The sequence below is a fragment of the Sebastes umbrosus genome, chromosome 4 (genome assembly GCF_015220745.1).
Source record: "Sebastes umbrosus isolate fSebUmb1 chromosome 4, fSebUmb1.pri, whole genome shotgun sequence".
Lineage (NCBI taxonomy): Eukaryota > Metazoa > Chordata > Actinopteri > Perciformes > Sebastidae > Sebastes > Sebastes umbrosus.
Window position 1 is genome coordinate 27,794,569 of NC_051272.1, and position 22,571 is coordinate 27,817,139.

General features: G+C 42.2%; 1 protein-coding gene across 3 annotated transcripts in view; it reads right to left on the reverse strand.

The window, feature by feature from the left end:
• Window positions 1-233: 233 nt before the first annotated feature.
• Window positions 234-22,571, reverse strand: part of siah1 (siah E3 ubiquitin protein ligase 1) — a 39,297-nt gene continuing 16,959 nt past the window's right edge. For 2 of the 3 annotated variants that reach the window (XM_037767377.1, XM_037767378.1), the window contains exons 2-5: window positions 11,727-11,783; window positions 5,376-5,557; window positions 4,644-4,940; window positions 234-2,577 (exon numbers count right to left, since the gene is read on the reverse strand). In XM_037767377.1, coding sequence (XP_037623305.1) covers window positions 2,206-2,577; window positions 4,644-4,940; window positions 5,376-5,557; window positions 11,727-11,783 — 908 coding nt within the window. In that variant the 3' untranslated portion in view covers window positions 234-2,205. Of the gene's footprint in view, window positions 2,578-4,643; window positions 4,941-5,375; window positions 5,558-11,726; window positions 11,784-17,342; window positions 18,365-22,571 lie in introns of those variants that run through there. The other variant, XM_037767376.1, reaches the window with a different exon arrangement.

The window sequence follows — 22,571 nt, forward strand, 5'->3', positions numbered from 1 at the left end:
TGTATAGGTGTGTGTGTGTGTGTGTGTGTACATTAGTGCAACAGCGGCGCTGAAACGGAGAAGATGGGGACAGACGGACAGAATAACATGTCAGCCTGCTGAGCCGTGAAGCTTTGAATACCTTCGAATATTTCTCGCTGAAGCTTTGAAGCCCAAAAAAAATGGTATTGGGGACAGCCTTAGTAATCAGGATCTGAGGCCTACGATAAAAGAAAAGGAGAAAAGGCACCAGGTATGAAAAAGATAGATTTATTTAATGACAAATTAAAACAGAAAAAAAGTAAAGGAGTTGAGGGAGAGCAGCAACATTACTGAGACTCCACATGAAGAGAAAGGGAGAGATGATTGGCTTGACCTCCCTCCCTCCTCATAGACAAAAAAAAGAAAAGACTTACCACACAAACAAGAGGACGGAGAGACGAATAGATGAGGAAAAACAATCCAACTCGGGGGGTGCACACACAAACCTTCAGAAGAACGACACAACTTGCTTTTTAACTACAAACACTGAAGTTTAGCCACAAGTTTTACAACTGCCTTTTAATTTTTGTTTTTAAAAGTCATTACAAAAAATGATAATTATGATAATCTCCATTTAATAATAACAATAGCAACATTGTAACGGTAGAAACTGTCCCTCATTCCTGGTTGGGTGATCAGTCAATCAGTGGTTGAGGCCGACACTGGCAGACAGAGAAGAAATGAAAGGAGAGTGGAGAAGAAGGGAGAAAGTGAGCAGGCTTTTTGCCACATGTCCATCTTGCACACACACACACACACACACACACACACACACACACACACACACACATACATACATACATACATACATACACATATACATACATATCAGGAGTTCTTCTCTCCTCTCATACAAAAAAGACAACTAAAATAATTAAAAAGAAACAACAGACTTAAAAAAATAAACCCAAAAAGAAAACTGAAATGCAGTGTGTGTTTTTTTTCCTCGTTTTGAAAAACAAACAAAAAGATCCCCCTCAAATCTTCTGTCAAAAAACGCTCCGACACGCACTCAACTCATCCGCTATTACACCTGCACACACGGCCTATAATGCAAGGAACAGGTGTGTGTTTTGTGTGTGTGAGAGAACTCCACTGTGAAAATAATAATAATAATAATAATAATAATAATAATAAAAAAAAAAAAAATCCAGGGCTGATGTAGCTTTCCTAAATCCATACAGTATGAGAGCAGAGTCTGTTCTAATAACTATCAACGACGACAGTCAACTATTCAAGGAGCTTCCGATGCACAATCTTTAGCCTTGGGTGGACTGGTGTGGACCAGATGTGGGCCGGAAGGAAAACCAGATGAGCCTGTACGGATGTTCAATAGACCTGACTGCCGTCCTGGGTGCTACAGCCATCCATGTCTGTGGGTGACAGTTCCAGTCGATAGCCACGTCAGTCACAGGTGAAGATAAATACCCAGGAACTTCGCGGGCTCCTGGGTTCCAGTCGGATCTTAGCTAATACACGAAGACGCCCACTGTGGTGAAACCCAGCCACGGTCGTAAACCGTACAATCCAGGAGGTCTGAGGGGTGCTGAGGTGGATTACAAACAGCAGGGAATGAGGGAAGTGGGAGCTAGATAGCTGGCTAGCACTGGCAGGGAGTCCGTTTTGAAATATAGCTTCCTCGGTGTGTAGCTGTCAGGTTCTCGCGGGCTGCTCGGTGGTGACCGGCCTCCAGCGTCTCAGAGCGAAGGTCGGAGAGCTGTAGTGTCTGAAATGTCTGAGGATGACGGAGGGAAGAGAAGAAAAGAGACACTAAAAATAAGAGTGGTGTGTGAAGAGACGAAGAGTTTGACGAGCTAGTTTGACTGAACAGCTTTTTCAGTTTGTGTCCTGTGTTTTTATGACCAAGAAAGGGCGAGACTGCATGTGCGTGCATGAGTCTCACATATATATGTGTGTGTGTTTAGACGTCTATAGCCATCACTACACAGTTATGTCCTTGTGTTGATTCATTCCTACACTCATCCATTCATCCATCCATCCATCCATCCCACCCCCTGGGCCTCCAACGGCTGCCCGATCAGACAGTCCAGTTCCACGTCTCAAGGGGTGAGGCAGAGAAGGGGGGGGGGGCGCGCTGTGAGGTCACAACGGATTTGACCCCCGAAAAAATGCCCCCCCTTGACAATCTGTAACTTTTTTGACTCTCTTCTCTTGAAAGTTTCTTTAGCACATGGAGATGGTGACGTTGATGCCCAGGTTGCCGTTCTCGGCGAACAGCTGTGCGATGGACGTGTCGAACACCAGGCAGTCGCTGTTCATGATGGCCGTGGCGATGCCCTCGTGGATCGAGCGCGGCGTGGCCTCCCAAGTGAGGCGGCGCCGGTGCCCGTTGAGCTCCAGCCGGTAGGCGAAGTTCTCCGCCTGCTTGCGGGTCCCGATGAGCTGCACGATGGCGAAGAACTGCTGGTGGCCGTCGTACTTCTCCTGCTTCTCCAGCACCAGCATGAAGTGGAAGCCGAAGCAGGACTGCATCATTACCCAGTCCACCGCGCCCGGCAGGTTGATGTCCGTGGCCAGGAACACAATGTCCTCCCCCTGGACGCACACACACGCACACACACACACACACACACAGGTCAAACGGGTTTAGTCATCATGTCTTAAGGCTACAATAAAATGAGAACTTGAGAAAAACATCTACTGTTGGAGGGAAACTGCTATACTTTTTTATTTCATAGGAGTTATTTTCCAGAATGAGCTATCACAATTAAAATAAAATACTCTCTATTTATTTATTTATAGCATCCACACGTACAGCTTATTAAACACTGGCAAATGTGGTGATGTTGTAGGGTTGAGTGTGAAACTGATGGAAGATGCCAACTGCGATGTCTGGGGAGTCGCATATTTTGGATACTGAACGTGCGGCAGGCAACAGCTGCCTCTCATAAACATGCAGGAGTCTAGTTGTTGGTAATTTAAAGAGGCACTCCAGTGATTTAGTAGTGGACTTCCATAAAGCGCTCACATGAAAATTAAAGCAGCAGGGGCTGAGTTACACTGACATTAAGTCTCTGGTGTGGGTTAAACTCCAAAAAACACTGGAGCCTACATTTCCCATAATGCAACTTTTCATAGATATCCCATGCCTACTAAATGCACATCTTAAAAAAAAGGTCTCACTTCTAGTTTGTAGTAATACTAGGGGTGGGCTATATGACCTAAAATGTATATTCCTGTATTTCTTTTGTGGTGACGGTATTACAAAAAAATGAAATGGGATACTACGCTCAAAACATGATTCTACCTCTTTTCTTTCTATTGGCAATGTAAGGGGACATATCTTAAGAAAGAAAGAAAAAGATTAAAAACAGAGGTTTATTGGCTCCAAATAATACTGAAAATGAGGTATAGGCCTGCGTGATGTAAATGTAATGTGATTCATTCAGAGTTAATAATAAAGTTTTGAGTTGTGAGTCAACTGTAGCCGATTTCAGAGAAACCTGCAACTCAGCAATAAAAAATATTTGGGAAATTTTTCACATATTTACTGCTGTTAAGTTGTTTCACATCTTTCCACCACAGCCAAACTGGGAATTACATTACAATTAAAAGAATGTACATCTTTGAAGAAGCTGAAAGCTGACATAACCTTTTACATCTTAAACTGATCATGAAGAAAGAGTTTGAAAATATACAGTGTAGACGATGTTAGACCAGTACTGTACAGAAGTAGTTCAGCGGCTCACCCGGGCTGTGTGGCGGCTCTAACCTGTTCAAATAGGCGCCAAAATGAAAAAAGCAAAAGGTTCCACGATGAAATGGAAGAACGGCGGTAGCCTGTACGTAACCATAGACATCCTGTGTGGGTGTGACGTGGTTTATCAGTTATTGTGTCTCCCTCGTCTGTGTGTGTGTGTGCTAAAACCAAAACGTGTGTTTGCGTATATTAAACCATAACGTGTGTGTGTGTTATTACCATGGTAATGACTGTATTGCAAAATCTATTTTGTGGCCGTGGGTGACACCGGTGATGAAACCGGTATACTGTCCACCCCTAAGTAATACATTTGTAGTCTCCTTGCCAAAGCTGAGACAACCCTGATGGCATAATCAGGCATATTTTCTCTGTTTGGACAAAGCTCCTCCAGGCCCTCAGGCCGAGTACTCCTTATGACAGCTAAACTGACTTTGATGTGCCCCTTTAATTTAAAATTCTAATCACACTGATGTTTCTTCATTCTTGGCAGGCAGTGCTGAATTAAAATGAAAGAAAACACAGAGGTATGTTGTGCAGACCAAGCTGTTATTGAAACTTGGAAATTGTAAAAAATGGTAAGAAGCACTCGGTAGTAATCCGGGTTTGGACTTACTGAAAAGGCAAACCAAAACCTTTAGCTAAAATGATCAAAACATCCACAATTTAAAAGGCCAATCCAGTTTATAGCCATGCCCCAAGAGTTGATGTAAAATTCACTAGGGCTTTTCTTTGAAGGGTTCCTTCTTTCACAGTGTTTTGCGAAGCTAAATTCATCTAAAACACAAACATGAACAGATGGAGATACAACCTGCGTCCCAACGGACTCATCTTTGCTTTGACAAACACCACTGTACACCCTTTAGTTCATAACAGAAGCTGAGGAGATGAGTGAACGTCTGACCTGCAGCGTGGTGATGGACTTGTGCTGGTGCATCAGGTGAGGCATGACGGCGTCCAGGGAGCCCTGCCACTTGCATGAGGCGCCGGGGCAGGGGCAGGAGTACGGCCGAAACTCGCACAGCTCTTCGTGCTCCGTCTTGTCGGTGTGAGGCAGGGTGACTTCGCAGCCCGACGAGGCGTACTTGCAGGGGAAGAGGACCGAGTTAGCCACCTTCTCCATGGCCAGGTTCCTGATGGAGCCCAGGGGCCCTCGACAGGTGGGGCAGCAGGTGAGCTTGGGCCGGCAGTTGGAACATACCTGGGAAGGGACACATAAAAAAAAGGTTTATATTTGCGCATAGCACAAACACGCTGGTAACTGTAGTATTGAAAACCGTGGCATGCAGGTTTTCACTGAACTTAAATGTAGTCCAATGGGTAATTATTTTGGTCTTCAAAAACCATGGTAACACTTCTTTTAGAAAATGGGAAACTGTGCTATTCATGACTGTTAATGGCATTATGACTATTAAATCAACACTAATAAAGCCTGACTTGTTCAACAGTGAAACTCTTCTTCCCCATGAGGAAATGTTGATTACTTTACGCGTTTAACTTTAAGCAGTGTGTCTACTAAACAACCACACATTTAACTTAAAATGTAATGCTAGTGAGACACTTGATATGACATATAAATGTACTACATACAACAACAACCGGCTCTGGATACTTTTCCAGGCTGGACAGTACATACCAGGTGTCCAGACTGGCACTGCAGGATGGGGGGGAGGACATAGTCGAAGCAGACAGGGCACTCAAACAGGCTTGCCAGGTCACTGTTGGAGGCGGTGGTGCCTGACAGGGTGGGCACGCGCTGGGAGGGGGGGCACTTGGAGGTTCCTGTGGGCAGCGCGGTGGCAGTCTGGCGACTCATTTCTGATAGAGGGAGAGAAGGAGAGGGCCATGATAAACTTCTGACACCTTTACATCAAAGCTAAAAAGAGACCGACAACACGGTGAACTCTACTGAGTTCAAATAGCTGTCCTGTGCAATATGACATTAAATCTCATTTGTCATTTCATGGTCCTCAGAAGAAGAAAAAAATAGTTATACCTTTATTATCAAAATTAACGAAATGTCATATTTTGTTTTGACACACTCGGTAACCAAGGCGGGTTTCAAAGACTACCATTTCAACAAGCTTTCATCATCATCATTGGGTGAGAGATCACCGTTTCAATTTGGCACCCAGTGAACCAATTTTGGGCTGCTGGAAATATAATTTCGCTCCTCTGTGTATGCTTTCACAAGTTGCACTATTCAGTTTACATGATAACATACAGGTACATGCTAAGCTAATCTATTCTCATCTTGTCGGTGACACTCACCATACTTTGTACCTCTTGCAGCAATAGAAGCAGAGCCACAATCCACTGTGTGTGTTGGCCATATATTGCATGTCTAGCCATCAACAATAAACTCACATTTCCGAATAAAGTATCCAATTGCTGTGATCAAATGTGGATTGTGTCAGTAGGACTACATTCTAGGGGTGTCCCCGATCAAGAATTTGATCCCCCTCTGTTTAAAAGGGTATAACATGCAAGCATTAAAAAACAATGTATAGAATGATACAAAAATGATCCCTCTCAATCATCACTAATGATCCACTAGAAGTGTGTGGTAGTGTCTGTGTCTGCAGATACCCTGCCCTCTGCCTGTATTTTCCATTTTATAATTATTTTTACTGCGTTCGGGACGTTTCTGGGCGTCAGCAATAACGTTTTATTTCTCTGATTCACTGCTTCGGTGTCACTAACGCCGCTCCCTCTCTTCATTCACTTTATAGCTCACTCGACCTGCTGCTCTCTCTCGTCGAATGGTTGACTATTTGGAATCAACCCTACAACATTCTTCATGTATTCATTATGCATATACATGTAAAATCAATTTTCATACAAAACCCAAACTCTTAACAGAAGTAATCAGTGTGGTTACCCACTTGTTTCGAACTCTGTAGACTAGTCATCCTACCACACTTCCCTATTTGTGTGACCGCTGCGGGTTACGTAAGATCTGTAACCACAGTGCTTTAAACCAATTTGACTGTTGCCTTTGGGAGTTTAGACACTGGTAACTGCAGGCATTTGTCTATTATTGTCCAAGCAACAAGTCAGAGCTGCACAGACGCTTAAGTGAACTCAGATGTGGTGTGTGTGGAGCTGCTGTTTCCTATCGTGCTGAGCAGTTGCCTTGGTAACAGGTTTGTGGTTAAGTATGGGATGGCGTGCGGAGCAGAGAAAGGAGAGGGTACAGAGGAGGAGAGTAAAACTGATAGAATAGGTATGTGTGAGGTAGTGGGGGGAGAGAAGGAGAGCTATTGGACACGAAGGAGGGAGGAATGACACAGACAAGTTTAGAATCATGCAGGGCAAGTACAGCAGAGGTGGACAGAAAGAGGAACATGGAAAAATGAGGATGGGTTAAGAGGACAATGGAGGAGGAGAGAAAAGGAATGAAAAATGTGAGCACACAGCAGTGTGGGTGTGGAGATAAAAAAAGGGAGGGAAGGACAGGAGGATAAAGGGGATATTTCACATGTCAGGTCTTTTCAGGGCAGTACAGGGTTTGGGTGGGATGACTGTGTATGCCTGTGTCCCCACCTACTCTGCTACCTGGCATAGTTCATCCTTTTTATAGCCCTAGCCACCGACCGATGCAGCACAGGGAGACCCAGAACAGAGAGGAGGAGAGAGGATAGTATGAGTGGGAGGTGAAGACAAAAGAAGAGAATCAGGTGGTGAGACAGCGCAGCAATATGTACGCAGACAGTACAACAGCTGGGAACTTAACACCCACAGGCAGAATGCTGCCAAAGCTTTAGTAATGGCTGCTCAATTTGGCTAACCTAGCCGCTAATTTAACAATTTCAAAGCGTTAAACAGAAGATACTGCAGGAGTACAGGGAACATCATAGGTGGTCTTTGCGTGTGTCTCAGGATCTGTGTGGTTAATGCAGCATGCAGTTTGGTAAGGTTATTTTTTCTAAACACAGCACCATAAAGCAAGTAGTTTGTTCCAGTGCTCGTACCGCGACACATTTCAGTCTTTGACATTTTTGACAACTCCCAGTAGAGTTAATTTTGGAAGCTTTTTTAGATTTATACAAAAATGCTTATTAGTTTTTAGACATATTTTAGTCATTTTCATCCTTCATAGTTTTAGTCGACGACAACTCTAAACGTTTTAATTGCCGATAAGTCATTCGGTTTTAGTCTATAAATGTTTTCTCTCTTAATTTTGTCAGCTATTTTTTTTTTTATCTTAGTCTTAGTCATTTTAGTCAAACTTATTTGACATAAAATTTTATCTAAATTCCCATGAATAAAAATCGTCAAATCAAACGCATAATTTTAATAACCAAGTTATGTTTGAATACCACCACGCCAATCACAACACACAATAGCTAGCCAATGTTCCCTCAGATGCAGTGACAAAAAAATAGACCATATTTTTGGACATTTTTAAGTGATGCACGAGACAACCCTGTGCCAGTAAAAGCTCTAAAGCGTGTGGTGAGGGTATATAACCCTGATGTGCAGGTAGACCACCCGCGGATCGGGCGGGTTCAGGTGAACTTTCTAGAAAATATTGCAGGTTCGGACGGGTGGGTCAAAAAGTGACAAAGCAGCATTCCAAGTAAATTATTATGACTGCAATGCATAAAGTTGGCTGTTTGGAGGTCGGGTCGAGTGTTGTGGGTAATAAAACCCTGACCCGCGCATCACTACTGAACACAGTAAAATTGGATTAACAATGGCAGGCAGTGATGGGTTAGGGCAAGCAGAATTTAGAATATATTTTGGTCATTACAGCTGACAGAGGCATAACACATATTTACAGCCCATCTTATTTTTTCTCCTTTTTTGTCATGTTTATCTATTTTATTTGGGAAGGTGGTCCTCGGAAATGTTTAACAATCAGAAGTCAGCCTTAAGTTTCAAAAGGTTGAGAACCCCTGATCTACGTCATCACTACTTGCATAAGCTTCCCTATTACGTCTAGCTTGGTAGTTGGCAGCACTGCCAGCAGGAAGAGCACTTCTGTGAGTGCATCTGTTCGGGTAAAGCCTCTCTGCACACGAACATGCACACAAATGCCAACTGCAGAGGTAAAAACTGGACGTAATGAGGGACAGTATTAGCTCGCTGTAACTGTGTCTGTCGGCTTGTAAACACATCTGCTGTGGTGGAGATAATGCCTTAGCAGCTATTAATAGAACTTCTTAGCTGGTTAGCATGCTAGCAGCAGCGCTAACAGCACTGGGACCAAATTAGCTCAGGACATTCAGCTAGGCCAAGGCCACGGTCACAATCAGCTAGCATGCGAGACTGGAATAACTAACACAGACTAGCTTTGTGCGGACAGTTACTGACTTGGCAAATACAGTTTGAAGACAATGCTGATCAGAATTGGTGGCAAAGAGTAATTTGCTGTAGATGGGTAGCTCTATGAGATGCGTATCATCTTTATTTCTAAATTCATGGTATTCATATTAGGGCCGTCAATCGATTAAAATATTTAATCTCGATGAATCGCATGATTGTCCATAGTTAATCTTGAATGATCACAAATTAATCACACATTTCTATCTGTTTGAAATGTTCCATAAAGGGAGATTTGTCAAGTATTTAATACTCCTATCAACATGAGAGTGGGCAGATATGTTTGCTTTATGCAAAGGTATGTATATAATTATTTTTGGAATGTACTGCATTTAGCATAAACTGCATGTGATTATCATAAAGTGGGCATGTCTGTAAAGGGAAGACTCGTGGGTACCCATAGAACCCATTCTCATATCTTGAGGTCAGAGGTCAAGGGACCTCTTTGAAAACGGCCATGACAGTTTTTCCTCGTCCAAATTTAGCGTATGTTTGGAGCATTATTTAACCTTCTTCGTGGCAAGCTAGTATGACAAGATTGGTACCAATGGATTCCTTATATATTTTAGTTTCGTATGATACCAGTATCTTCACTGTAGCTTTAAAACTGAGCCTGGTACAGCCTCCGAAAGATCAATTGCATTAATGTGTTACAGAAATTAGTGGCGTTAAAAAAATTTGCATTAACGCGTTATTATTGAGTTAACTTTGAGAGTCCTAGAAAATAGTTTGAATGAATACTTGCACTACTTAGAAAAATGCTTGGACAACCCTTGATAAGGACTCAACTAGTCATGTTTGTAAGAGTGGAGGCTATTTGCCATCTGTGTGCATCTGTGTGAAACACCGCAGTGCCGTCTTATGATATGCGTGACCACTCGAGATGACAAGCATCAGTGGACGCCAGAGAGAAATGTGTCAATCTGCCAATCTAGACTGGCTGGAACCATAATAATATTTCATTATAACAAAAAGAAGATACATTTCCTCTTAAATCAGGTGAAAGTAGCCTGGAAAAGACGAGTGGGTTACAGTTAATACAACATGCAGGATACTGATTGCAGCTCAGTCAGAAGAATTACTGTATGGCTGAACATACTACTACTGAAATAGAACAACACTGGACCTCAACCAGGAGGCCAGGAAAGGGGGCAAGTTTTGTAGTTTCAGAGTTGAGAAACTTTTGCACTGCCACACCCAATCCCCTTATGAGGGAATTAATGTATTGTTTTAATTCGTCGTTTAAGAGGTGATAATATAATGTTAACTTGTGATTTATTTCTCACAGGAGATCATCAGTCACTGATTTTCACCGGTGCACAGCAATGTCTGAAAAAGCCAGCTCAGATGTGATTGATGTGATTAACACATTGCTTCTGATTGGCTGCGCTATACACACACTTTTGGGATTTGGGCACGCAAAAGGCCACCAACAGCAGAGCTGGTGACGGTATAATGGCTATAAGAACATTAAAAACAATGCTGTATTTTTCTTAGTGGTTTAAACATTACATCAGACACAAATATTGCCTGGCTAACAGCAGCTACAATAGCTAGTTGGCAGCACGTGAGTCTAAAACAAGTAGCAATAAGCCCAGTTAAAGCAAGCCAGTGGGGGGATAAACAGTATCACTTGTTCAGTTGCACATGGGGGGCCAAGAATAGACACGATAAAGACCAAAGATTGGCAAGCAAAGCCCAGCACCCTTTTGTTGTTAGCAGGTGGCTTAGGCTACTTAGATCAGTAGAGACCTAAGTTAGGCTGTAGTAACCTAGTAGCAGCCTTGTAACTATGTTTGAAAAATAAAACTTGTTTTTTCCATTAAATTCGTCTCTGTTTGAGTGTGTGTGTGTGTGTGTGCGCGCGCGTGGGAACGAAGAAGGAAGATCTTAAGTATCAAACAAGGCCTTTTATTATAAGTACAATAATACTCCGTTGTGATATGCGTTTTCAGCCGTGATAGTTTGGACGGAGATTATTTCTAAAACGATGCTAAAACGCTCATGTGTACGGGGATCGTTTTAACAAAAACGCACTAGTGTGGATGTGGCATTAGAAAAGGTTTTTACAATGTGGACATGGAAGAGAACGTGCAGCTCATTTGGGATGATACTTCCCAAGAGAGCCTTTTAATATAACAAAATTATACATTCAACAGAAAGTTACAACAAAGGGTGTGTGGAGAGAATGAGAGAAGGAGCTCAGAGAGGCTGGGGAGACAGAAAGAGTGAGTCAGCAAACCAGATAGAAAGTGTACAATGAGCACATACTGCTCTGTGTCAAGGAGGTGGAAAGGAAGGATGATGACACAAAGAAGAGCAGACACGAACAGTCCTGTGTTCAGCATGAGTAACATAACAGCAAAGGGGAAAGGATTGAGCAAAAAACTGTTTTGTGTTTAACATGGACTGTTAATACAGCATTTTCTAACAAAAAGGCAAACTGAAAAGCTAATAGCAGACAGAGACATCGTGTTGTACACTTCTCTCTGTGTTGGAGAAAGAGTAAATGGTGTTACACATTTCCCAAATGGAGAAAACTGGGAAATGTGTCAACAAAAAAGGCTGCTGGAACCATTGTCATCAAAACACAGCTGTAGATGGGACAGGGAGACAGATGAAGAGGGTGGAAATAACACCAAGAGAAACAAATACCAACCTTCGTCCATAAGATTTCCAAATAAGGCTTTCGTCTGCTCTTGAAATGTGGGGACCTCTGAAAAGAGAAGAAAAAAAAACAGAGGGTAAACAAACATGACTTTGAGGAACAAAGCTAATGGCTGGGAATCATACCAACTAATCACACCACAACAGTAAACCTACAATAACCATGAAGGAACAGACAGCGAGTTAAATTTAAAGTACTCTGGCCAGTGAGTGATGGCCTGGTTCTGTCATTTCTGACAGGGGGTATCACACATGCTGCTAGTTCAAGTTCAAATATGAAGCAGATCTGATTTACATGATGACACAGTCTAATGTTTATGTCGGCCATTTCTGCTGTGCCAACAGGCTATAAGAGCCCAGGAAAGGCACTGCCCGTCTTGTGCACTTCCATAGACTAAGCAATGCTTATTCAAGGCATTTAAGCCACTTACTGCGCTGCTAATGCAATGTACATTAGACCAGACTTCTAAAATCATTGATTCCTACTGTGCTGGCTCCACACTAGTTTCCCAGCACTGTTAATTCAGATTTCAAAAAGCAGATAAAGCTCCAGCCGTAAGTTAAAGTTTGTGGCTACTTATTGCTGTGTCTGGATCATAATATGCTGATGCATCACTTTCCAGAAGTGACCGAACAGCTGGCTGTTCGCCAACACGGTTGGTTGATATGCTTTAACACAACGCTCACTTTTGACCACATAGTTACCATCAGCCATTCAAATAGCAACTTCAAATAAGCAGTGTTAGGCTACATCCACACGAAAACGTCCTCCTTTTCAGTATTAATCTCCATCCATATTACCACGCCTGTAAATGCATATTGCATAACCATTCACGTAAACTGGGCATGTGCGCGCCAGTGTAAACAGGAAGCAGCGCGGTTGGTTGTTCAGTTGCAGAAAATACTATGAAGGAAGAACAGCAATGGCGAAAAGTAAGACCAGAGATTTCTTTACTTGGACCGACAACGAGGTAGAGCTGCAACTGAAAGTAACACACGACTATAATGCGTTCAACGCAGCGGACAACACTACAGATTTTTGTTTTCTTCCGGAAAAAGATTCACGTGATAGGGGTGTGACGAATCAAGGGAGGACACAGAGACTCAATCAAGAAGCAAGCGTGGGTGTCTGCGTCATCCTTTTTAAAAGGTCTCTGTTTCTGCTCATCCAGACTAAAACACAACCCTGGAGTTTTAAAACTAAAAAGGGGGTCAGCACCGTGTTCAAACGTCTTCGTTTTAGGTGCTCAAAAACTGCAGACTAGTGTGGCACTAGGCATTAACGTAGCAAAAGTAATGCGTTTTAAATGAAAACGTATTAATGTGGGTGTAGCCTTAGTTTGCTACGTTTTAGCAGAGTGAGCTCTAGGGCTGTGTACTGGCAAGAATCTGGCGATACGATACAGTGATTACAGATTCAATATATTACAGTAATCAAGACAGTAAGCAAGGCCATATATTGCGATTTGTAAAAATCACATTTTAGGAAAACGGTCATGGTATAAAGAACACATCACCATATGCATAAAATCTGAGTAAAAAAGTACTTTTTTAAGCAATCACAACAGTGGGATCTGCATTTGCATTTATCAGTCCTTGTAACATCCAACATTATAGCACTACTTTGAGAGGGTTCATACACTGAGAGGGTGCATCTATTGGCAAATGAAATTAAGTATTAACCTGAGTTCATCTTTGCATGTAAACTATAAATTAAAAATCGATAAGTTTTTGAGAAACGATACAGTATCACAAAACATAATATCGCAATATTTGATATTTTCAAAATGTTCTTACACGCCTACTCAGCTCCCTGCCTATCACCACTTTTGCAGCCACTAAGTCCATAGTTTAGTAACGTAGCATACCTGCTGCGGAGAAGCTGTTCTCCAGTGAAAAACAAACAGTCATTAACTTTACGTGAAGAAATTACTACACTGCTTCAACAACTGTGACGGAGCCCTGAAATACCTGCACTGGGATTAGAGATCACTTCTGAAGTAACACAATCATGATACATCAAAATTCAGAATAAGGCCCTAATATTAAATGCATATGTGTAGTCCAGTCCACAATATAAGATTATTAAAATGTTTCGGACATGAAAAGTTGAATGTCGATTATGTGTACACCATCAACAGAAGGAGACCACCAGTTTCCTCTCTCTCTCCCTCCATTTGCAACGCTGTTTCAACACAACACAGCAAGACAAACCTAACAGACAAAGTATATTTTCTAAACAGTGTACCTGCATGTCTACTTAAGCCAATTTGTTGTTGGAAAACGGAAAAGATAAGATATTCATTTAAGAAGAGCTGCTGTGACATTCCCTCAGTTATTAAGATTCAAGCATAAGATCATCGACTGGAAAGTTTACATGCATTCAAATAGTCTAATCATTCTACTGAGGCAGTAATGCAGGCAAGGTGGAGCCGCTGTAAACATTACACACTATGAGCATACTTGTTCTACACAATGAGAAGGCATCCTCATAGAAAGGCACGTAGAAACTTTACATTTTAGCAAGATTAAAAAGGCATCTTTGCCATGTAAAGGGCTTAATCCAACTTCAGCAGATTATTCACTTCATTATGCACTTGCCAACACATACCAAAGATGTTGCACTGGGAACTTTGTACTTCTATTGTTCCATCTGTTATCAACTCTCTAGGCTACAAAAACATCCTGAGGTTCAAGATGAACTATAGAGTAGGTTGTGTTTTTGAGGAGAAAAATTGACATTTGTATATTTATTACATGAATACAAAGTAATGAAACAGCATTGCCATTTTTGGTCAGCTCTGCAGCGCTAGTGTGCGTGCAGGGGCTCCTCGTTCTCTCACCCGGTAGCGGCATGGAGGGCGTCTGTCTGCATGTGTTCACTGTGGGGGCATTACGTGACCACCCATTATCAATCAACAAGGGCGGCTTTAACCACAGGTGCTGTCCCCATGCGCATTCGTTTTTTATTCAGAGAAAATGACTTTCTTCCCCCCGTCATGATTTCAATGTGCATGCAGCACAGGTATCCAGCCGGAAAGCAGACGGTCCACATCAAGGGAGTAAAGTAAAAAAACAAAACAAAAATTCAATTAACTTTAGTCTAACATCATTTTAAAATGTTTTTCCATATGTTGTCGTGTATGAAAAGACCCATAATGAACACTATAAGTGGACTACTTGATTATTATAAGTTATTTAAACGGAGTCTGTATAGGAGTGATTCTGTCTTAAGATCTTTGATCCATGTAAGCGCATGATCACTGTATCCATGATCACTATAAGCAGTTTCCACTGTACTCTAAGATGCAGTCCAAGTTCTCCCTGACATGCTTTGCCCTTCCTATAAACCCAGCTATAACCTTTTGAACACAGTTTTGCTCAAAACAAGGATTGTGGATTTTGTTCCCTTTCACTTTCATAGAAAGTGCATTAGGAAGGGATCTCTTTATGGCCCCTACTACCAGGATGAATCATTATAGCAAGCAAAACCTGTCTCAAGGCCATGGTTGTAAACCCACATAAACATCCTAATTGGAGAATTGGATTACTGAGTGCATGTAAATGCCACTGTTGAGCTAATGGAACAGCACACATAAAAGCATCCGTCCTGAAGGGAAAGTGAGATTTGATTTTGATGCAACTACATTTCTGCTTATAAAACAGTAGCAAAGATCAAATTTAGGCCTGTCGCGATAATTGCTTACCGATTTATCGTACCATATATGGACATGACCTTGATCATTTTTACATCATCACCTTATTGTACGATATATAGACCTCAATCATGTTTGCTGGCCTTAATATTGCCCGTTGTGTTGACATGACGCCAAGAATAAATAGCAGGCCAGCCATTAGAAGACTTGGATGTAGTGCCTAAGCACAATGAACAGAAAAAGCTACGCTTTGTTGTCATTTCTGGTCGTGCTGCTTCTGTCCCCTCGTCAGCTCTGCGTGTTGGAGTTTCACCATGGGCGTGGCTCAGGCAGCTTGCGCATGCACGCACTAATATATTTATGTTAGGATATTTTAATATTTTTTAACATTCCCATCTTAAGAATTCCTCTTTGAATGGGTGTACTTGTGTTATTATGCTATTATATTATTATATCAGTGGCATAAAATGGTCTTAATATGACAATAAAATTGAATATGGCAATTTCTTCTGGGGCACTGTATCGTCCAACAAAAGTAATTATGGTGACAGGCCTAATCCCTTTCTCTACAAATCTCTGTTTCAGAAGAAGGAATCTGATTTATTTCAATGTGCAACAAAGTTGTGGTTTTGTCTTTAACAGCAGAGACAGATCTCTGGAGAGAGTTTATGGCAATGTCTGACGAAAACACAAATCCAACATGCTTTAAGGCTTACTTTAAAGTGGCAGTAAGCAGTTTATTTTTGGCATCATTGGGCAAAAGTTCCATAATAACCTTTCAGCATATTGTAATTCAAGTGTTCTGAGAGATAACTAGACTTCTACACATCTTCATGGCTCCGTTTTCAAGCTTTAAAAAAAATCTAGCCCATGACGGGAGACTTCGACCAATTACAGGTCATTTCAGAGAGAGAGCGTTCCCATAAGCCATCTCAACCCGATCTCAACATGGTGGCTGGGTCACAAACTTTCTCATTTTACAGCTAAACCGTGCACTACAAGATGATTCTGAAAACATTTGAGGTGAGAAATAGTCATTAACGTAACATAATATTGATTCATATTTGATCAGCGCTACCTAGTTTGACCGTTTGGTCGGAGTTTGCGAGTGATTGACAGCCGGCTCTCATAGACGGCAGATGGACAGCAGACCTCAGATCAGCGCTGACTGCTTGTTTTCCTCCGCCTAATTCAGCTTTAAGTCACCCAAGTTAACCTGCAACGATCGCCAACTTGCCTTAGACAAAAAAACACACTACAAACACATTCACACGCTACAAAAAGACTGCCCATACAGATTGCTATAGCACTACGAACAGGTGAAAAATTCATCCAAATATTCAGAGATCCTGAGACCACTTATTCTACTCCGAAGGCAAGAAAAGTGAGGATAAAACTAAAAAGAAAAGAGACAAAGGAAAAGAAACCAGGAAGGAAGGGTAGCAAACAACTGGGGGGAAAAATAAAGCAACAGTAAAGAGGATATGGAAAAAGACAAGTGAAATAGACAGAAGAACGGAGCACGAGCAGAGGGGGAGGCAGAAAACAAGCAGGGCTTCAACACAAACATGCCATTCTTTGTTCTCAACTCATAGCCCACTCTTTTCTCTTACACACACACACAGTTCAGTGTTCATACACACACTGCCATATATAATTCACAATGCACACAGGCTTGTTTGCTTAAAGCGTCTTCTGTACCCAGACAAGCTATTCAACATATAGTACATTATGACACAGTACGCACACTTTTGTTAGCCGAGCTCCTTGTACACAAAGTATCAATCTGACACAGATCGTGCCACAGCTGGACTGAGCACAGGAATTTTACAACACGTTAGCTGCAGCTACAAGGACAGCTGCACACAACGCTGATGAGGAGAAAAAGGTGTTCATATTTCCAAAAGTAAGTGTGCTTTCATGTGCGTCGTCTTAAAAAAAAGCTCCTTCACCTTTAGTCCTGTGCACGCTCCTTGTGGCTACACATGAGAAGAGTCTGAACAAGGAATTCCAGGGCGGAGCTTGCAGTGCTACGCTAGCTGGCTTTGATTTCACTTGGACCGGAGACATAGGGGTAGAGCATTCGCGCAGCCCCTCAGCGTCATATTTCTCTGGCCTTTTCCATGGAAACCACACTGTTGCTGCTGCCCAAAACACACCGCAAAACAGAGGATCACATTTCTCCCTCCCGGTCCCCCATTTAGGAAGCATGAGCTCATGAGGGTCCGGGGGAAAAGCTGTATTGAAAGAATGAGGGCTGTGTTTGGACAAGAGCAAACGGAGATGCTTAATATCCAAAGAAATAACAGCCCGCAAGGGGATGGGACGAGAGGATGACGATGTCTATGTCCAAGGAATAAAAAACGACAAAATATCACATTTTTAACGCCAATGTCCCTCAATCACTGGAACAGCAAGCAAAACAGAAATCCACCAAAAATAAGAATGAACACCAAGCAGGTTGCTAGGTGCTTTTGCCGATCACAGATTTGCTTTCTGTTACACTGAAAGCCTTGCAAATTTCATTTAGTTTGTCAGTGTGTGGTCAAGCTGCCACTCCCTTGCTCCTCCCAACCAGCCTCTAGGAACTAAAGGCACCATGACATGGTTTAGCCAAGTCACTGTAGATTGTCTCCAACACTGGATCCTTTTACAAAGTTCTACTTTTGTTTTTCCTGGTGCCAGATCTTCTTCAGGGACTGGTTGGCGCTGCACCACTGCAGTTTTAAAAAGGGTATATCCTCTTCCAAAATCATTTTCCAAACTTGCAGGTTTGCAGCACAAAAGCACATCTCCCACGGCAAAAGAAGGGGCTGGTTTCTGTGAAGAACAAATCTTGTATGGTGTAAAAAAAGAGTTGCTGGAGGAATAATCCTTTGCTGATTGGAAAACAAAGCCCCGCTCTCTCTTGCTCTCCCGGTGGAAGAGGCGAGGGCTGTAGCTTGCGAGAGAGGAAAAAGGAGGGGAAGTCCCGAACAAAGTGACTCTCCCTCTGACTTTTTCTCCTCTGCGTTCTTTTTATTCAAGCCATGTTCTTTCTGTCCCCTGGAGTGTGGTAGGTGTCACTGCTGCAGGGTGTGTTTCTGTGCGAGACGGAGTGAAGCTAAGCCGGCATCCAATGTCAGTCCAAACAGAGCATGCTCACTCACACCCTTCCCCTTTCTCTCTAACCAAACACATAACCCCTTCTTCTCCACAACATATCATTCCTCTTTACACAGACTCAGTTCCTAACTAATTTTATTTGCCCTGCTACACTTCATCTTTCATGTCAGTATCTCTCCATTTTCCTCCGTTCTGCCCGCCACACTTTCTTTCTTGCATGCATGCTCTGCCTCGAGCCAGCATATTTTGCCTTCTTTCTCCTTGGTGGACATTCTCTCTCTTTCTCCCACTTGTGTTTCTTTCTCTCTGCCCCCCCCTCCCTCCACCCGGCACTGTGGTTGTCTCAGATTTCAGCCTCGTCTGGCTGGAGGCTGCACCACCAGCTGCCCTCGTTGACACCATACCTCACTTTCTCACTGCCTTTTCTTTTCATTCCATCCCTCTATTGACTTCCCCTCTCACAGTTTGCCACAATGTAATAGGTGTGAGTATCACACTCAATAACTTCTTGGGGAGTTAAGACATTTGCAAAATTACAGATTTACTCAAAAGCCACAATTTGCAGATCAAAACAACGTGATGTATTTCTTAGATGATCATCCCCCATGATGATTAAAATGTGAACTTGTTACTCTCATCATAATTATCATAGCTGTGCAAAATGTTCACCCCTCCTTTGCTCCTTTCTTTACAGACTCACTCTCCTGCACACACATACTGACACACTCTCCCTCTCTAAACACACAGAAACTGAGCTAGCCAGGAAAAGAAGCCCAAGTGAAACCAAAACATCACTGTGAGCCAGTCAGTCAGCAGGAGATAGAATGATAGCTAGCTTAGTGCATACTAGCGAGTTATCGCATACTTTCTCTTTTCTCTCTTTTTTTCTGAGGCCTATATATCAATATCCAAATTCTTTTACTCCTTAATATGGTCATCGGCCCTAAAAATCCAGTGTGGGTGGCCCTATTTACACGTGCATGCACTAAATTGCATCTTAGGTGATTAAATCACACTCAGAAAAGAAAAGCATCAGAATCCGAAGATTAAAATAGTCCGACACTGCTGGTCTGCTTTCAGGCATTGTTTGTTTCAATCCGTGGTCCACTTGCACATCACTTTTGTCATCTTAGTTGCCCATTTTGAAACCACCACTGACAGTAGCACTACCTCCATGAGAAATTGCAAAGTAGTGAATGAATGTCCCTTTACACTACCCTCCTATAAAAAAATATGTGGCATATAAAGATGGACTTGTAAGTTGATCTCTGCTCATACATCACCATAGGGCTGCAACTGCCAACTATTTTTATTGATGAATACATAGTAGAGCAATTTTCTTCACATTCAGATTTTTGCCCTACAGGCAAAACTTTTTTTCACTACTGCCCCGGAACTGTCCCGAAAAATAATTTAAATCGTCCCAAAGTCAGTTCAAACAGTCAAAAATTCTAAAGGTTATCCATTTACTTTGTTATTGTCATCTATAGTGGTATTAACAGGTCATAATTCCCTCTCTAATATTTATTTTATATTGCTGTGAAAACACCAAACAACTGTATTTATTCCAAGTTTCTTGCCAAAAACTACATTTTACAAGATTACTTTTGAAGACATCATGATAGCGTTATAATTTACCTTCGCCCAATAGAGAGCTTGAACGCATCTAATGGAACCTCCGTTAACGTTAGCTGTTTAGCTCCGTGCTGTCAGGCAGACAAGCCGGTCACTGTGATTACTCTGAGCAGCATGCATGGAAATGAATTGCAATATAATAAGAGTCTGATTGTTTGTTGTTCCAAGTGTTTTCAAGGTTTTTCCTCCAAGGCTTATTGTATATGGCCTTCAGTTGTGACAAATTGCAAAGTTTATGTCGTCTTCACTCCCGCTGAAGAACTTCCACACCGTCGACATTTCGTGCGTGCGTGGCTGTGACATTAATGTCTGGGCCACTGTGTGCCAACGTTGACTATCATGCGGCTGCAGAACACGTGCATAAATGTGAGAAAACTGTCCGGTTTCAATCAGTGCTAATAGAAAAAAATGCTTAATACAGTCCAAGGTGATGTCTTCTTACAGAGAAACCAAACAATTGTTGGCAAATGACATGCCCATCCAAACCATACCACAGTTCCCCCTGGAACAGGGGTTAACAATGCCATTATTATAGCTCCTGGATTCTGGATAAAGTACCAGTGTGAAAGCTCCTTTAGACTTATTCAGCTTTAAGAGAAGACAGGAGGCGTACTGCTGCACTCCCCCTGCTGTATTCTCTGCACCATCGTTACACTACATCTGTTCACATTATCACCAGACAATATAAAACATAATGCAGTCAGAAATCCAGCAGCACAAAAAACACCGGCACAAAGACAACCCGCTGTGACACACACACACACACACTGTGAGCTATAAAACAGCACTAGTGACACTAGCCAATGCCAAAAGTGTGTTATTAAAGGGGCAGGGCAGCAGATACAACAATGAGCCATCTGGACCAAGCAGCAGTTCATCACCACAGACCCAAACACTTCATCACCTACGGCCAGTGGTATACAAAGGGGAAGAGAGTGGGAGGAAGGGGAGAGATTATTTACACCTTAAACACACTTTGGCAATGCAAGTGTCTGAAATTTGTCATGCCAATAAAGCATTACTGGACTGAAATCACAGGAGCAAGAGAAACAACAAGACAAGTGAGTTGGAGATGTAAAAAGCACACCTTGGCGGGGAGGCTGTAAAACACGCTAGAATAGAGTCAAGCACAAGCCGACATTTCCATATGAAATGACTGCTGCTGTTACATTGACAGTCCGGCTTGTTCTCGATCCGATGCGAGCTGCTCAAGCAGATGTATTTTCTTCACTATTACCCGGTGAAAAGTACATGCTTGATTACATCAAGTCTCCATTTGCAATTCAAAGAAATATCACTTGACCTGCCGAACATGTGCCATTTAACAATGCTTTGATACCAGTGAGATCTAATCAAGTGTGATGATTAGATCTTCCAATCGGTCCATCGTTGCTGAGTACATCCCGCAGCTAATTCTGAGGTGAATTTAACATTTGTTTTCCAGTCTCCAGTTATACGTCCCCTACTGTAAATACAGAACGACCCCTGCATCATACATCAATGGGAGAGGACAACAAGAAGTCTAATTAAAATATTTGACATGCAGATTCCACAAACACCTGTGTAAAACCTACATCTACAGGACATAACATTTGGATGTAAACTCAGCACATAAGAGCAGAGACAATGGCGTTATTCAACAATGTGTGCGTAGATACGCCTATCTCCCGATTCAATACTAAGGTGCCGATTCGATATGTATTGCAACTTTTAAGTATTGCAATTCGATATTATGATTTATTGCGATTTTTGTCAACTTTTTTTACACAAAACCATGAGAAAAAGGTTGAATCATACACTTCTAGGGACTTTCACTTTGGAAAATATCTAAATTGATACAGTAATTTTCAGCATGTATGTAGTCAGATGTCCTGAGGTCAAATATATCAGTCTTTGTCAGGCATTATTTATTATTTTTCTTCCAGCGCATTTATGTATAGTGTTTACCACTTTGGATTTAAAATGTGAGGCTGCAGGTCGACCCTCCGCCCTTTTCTACTTTCTTGTTTCGGCTCACTGCGGCCGACTGGTTTGTTTTGGTGACCAATAAAGAACGGATATGACATCACGTTACAACGAGTACAACAATAAAAGTGGTAACTTCCTTCTACCTCCACATAGACTCAAATGTACAAGGATTCATGAGGAGCTCTAGTCAGAGTGAAGAACAGACCTGCTTGCTGACTGGAGACTTTGTGAACAAGGTGAATGACAATTTCTTCACCAACTGTACTCTGCGGTCCCTCTAACTCTGGTTGCACTTTTTGCACATAGAGAGCTCCACATTATGTGTTCAAACTAAGGACATTCTGTTAGCCGAGAGTGCTGGCATATCACTGGGAATGTGTGCAACCAGCCCCGGCCCCACATGTAAACCCTGAATGAAACACAGACAACAACACAAGCATTTCCTTTAGGGGGTAATGCTGTAACTTCTTCTG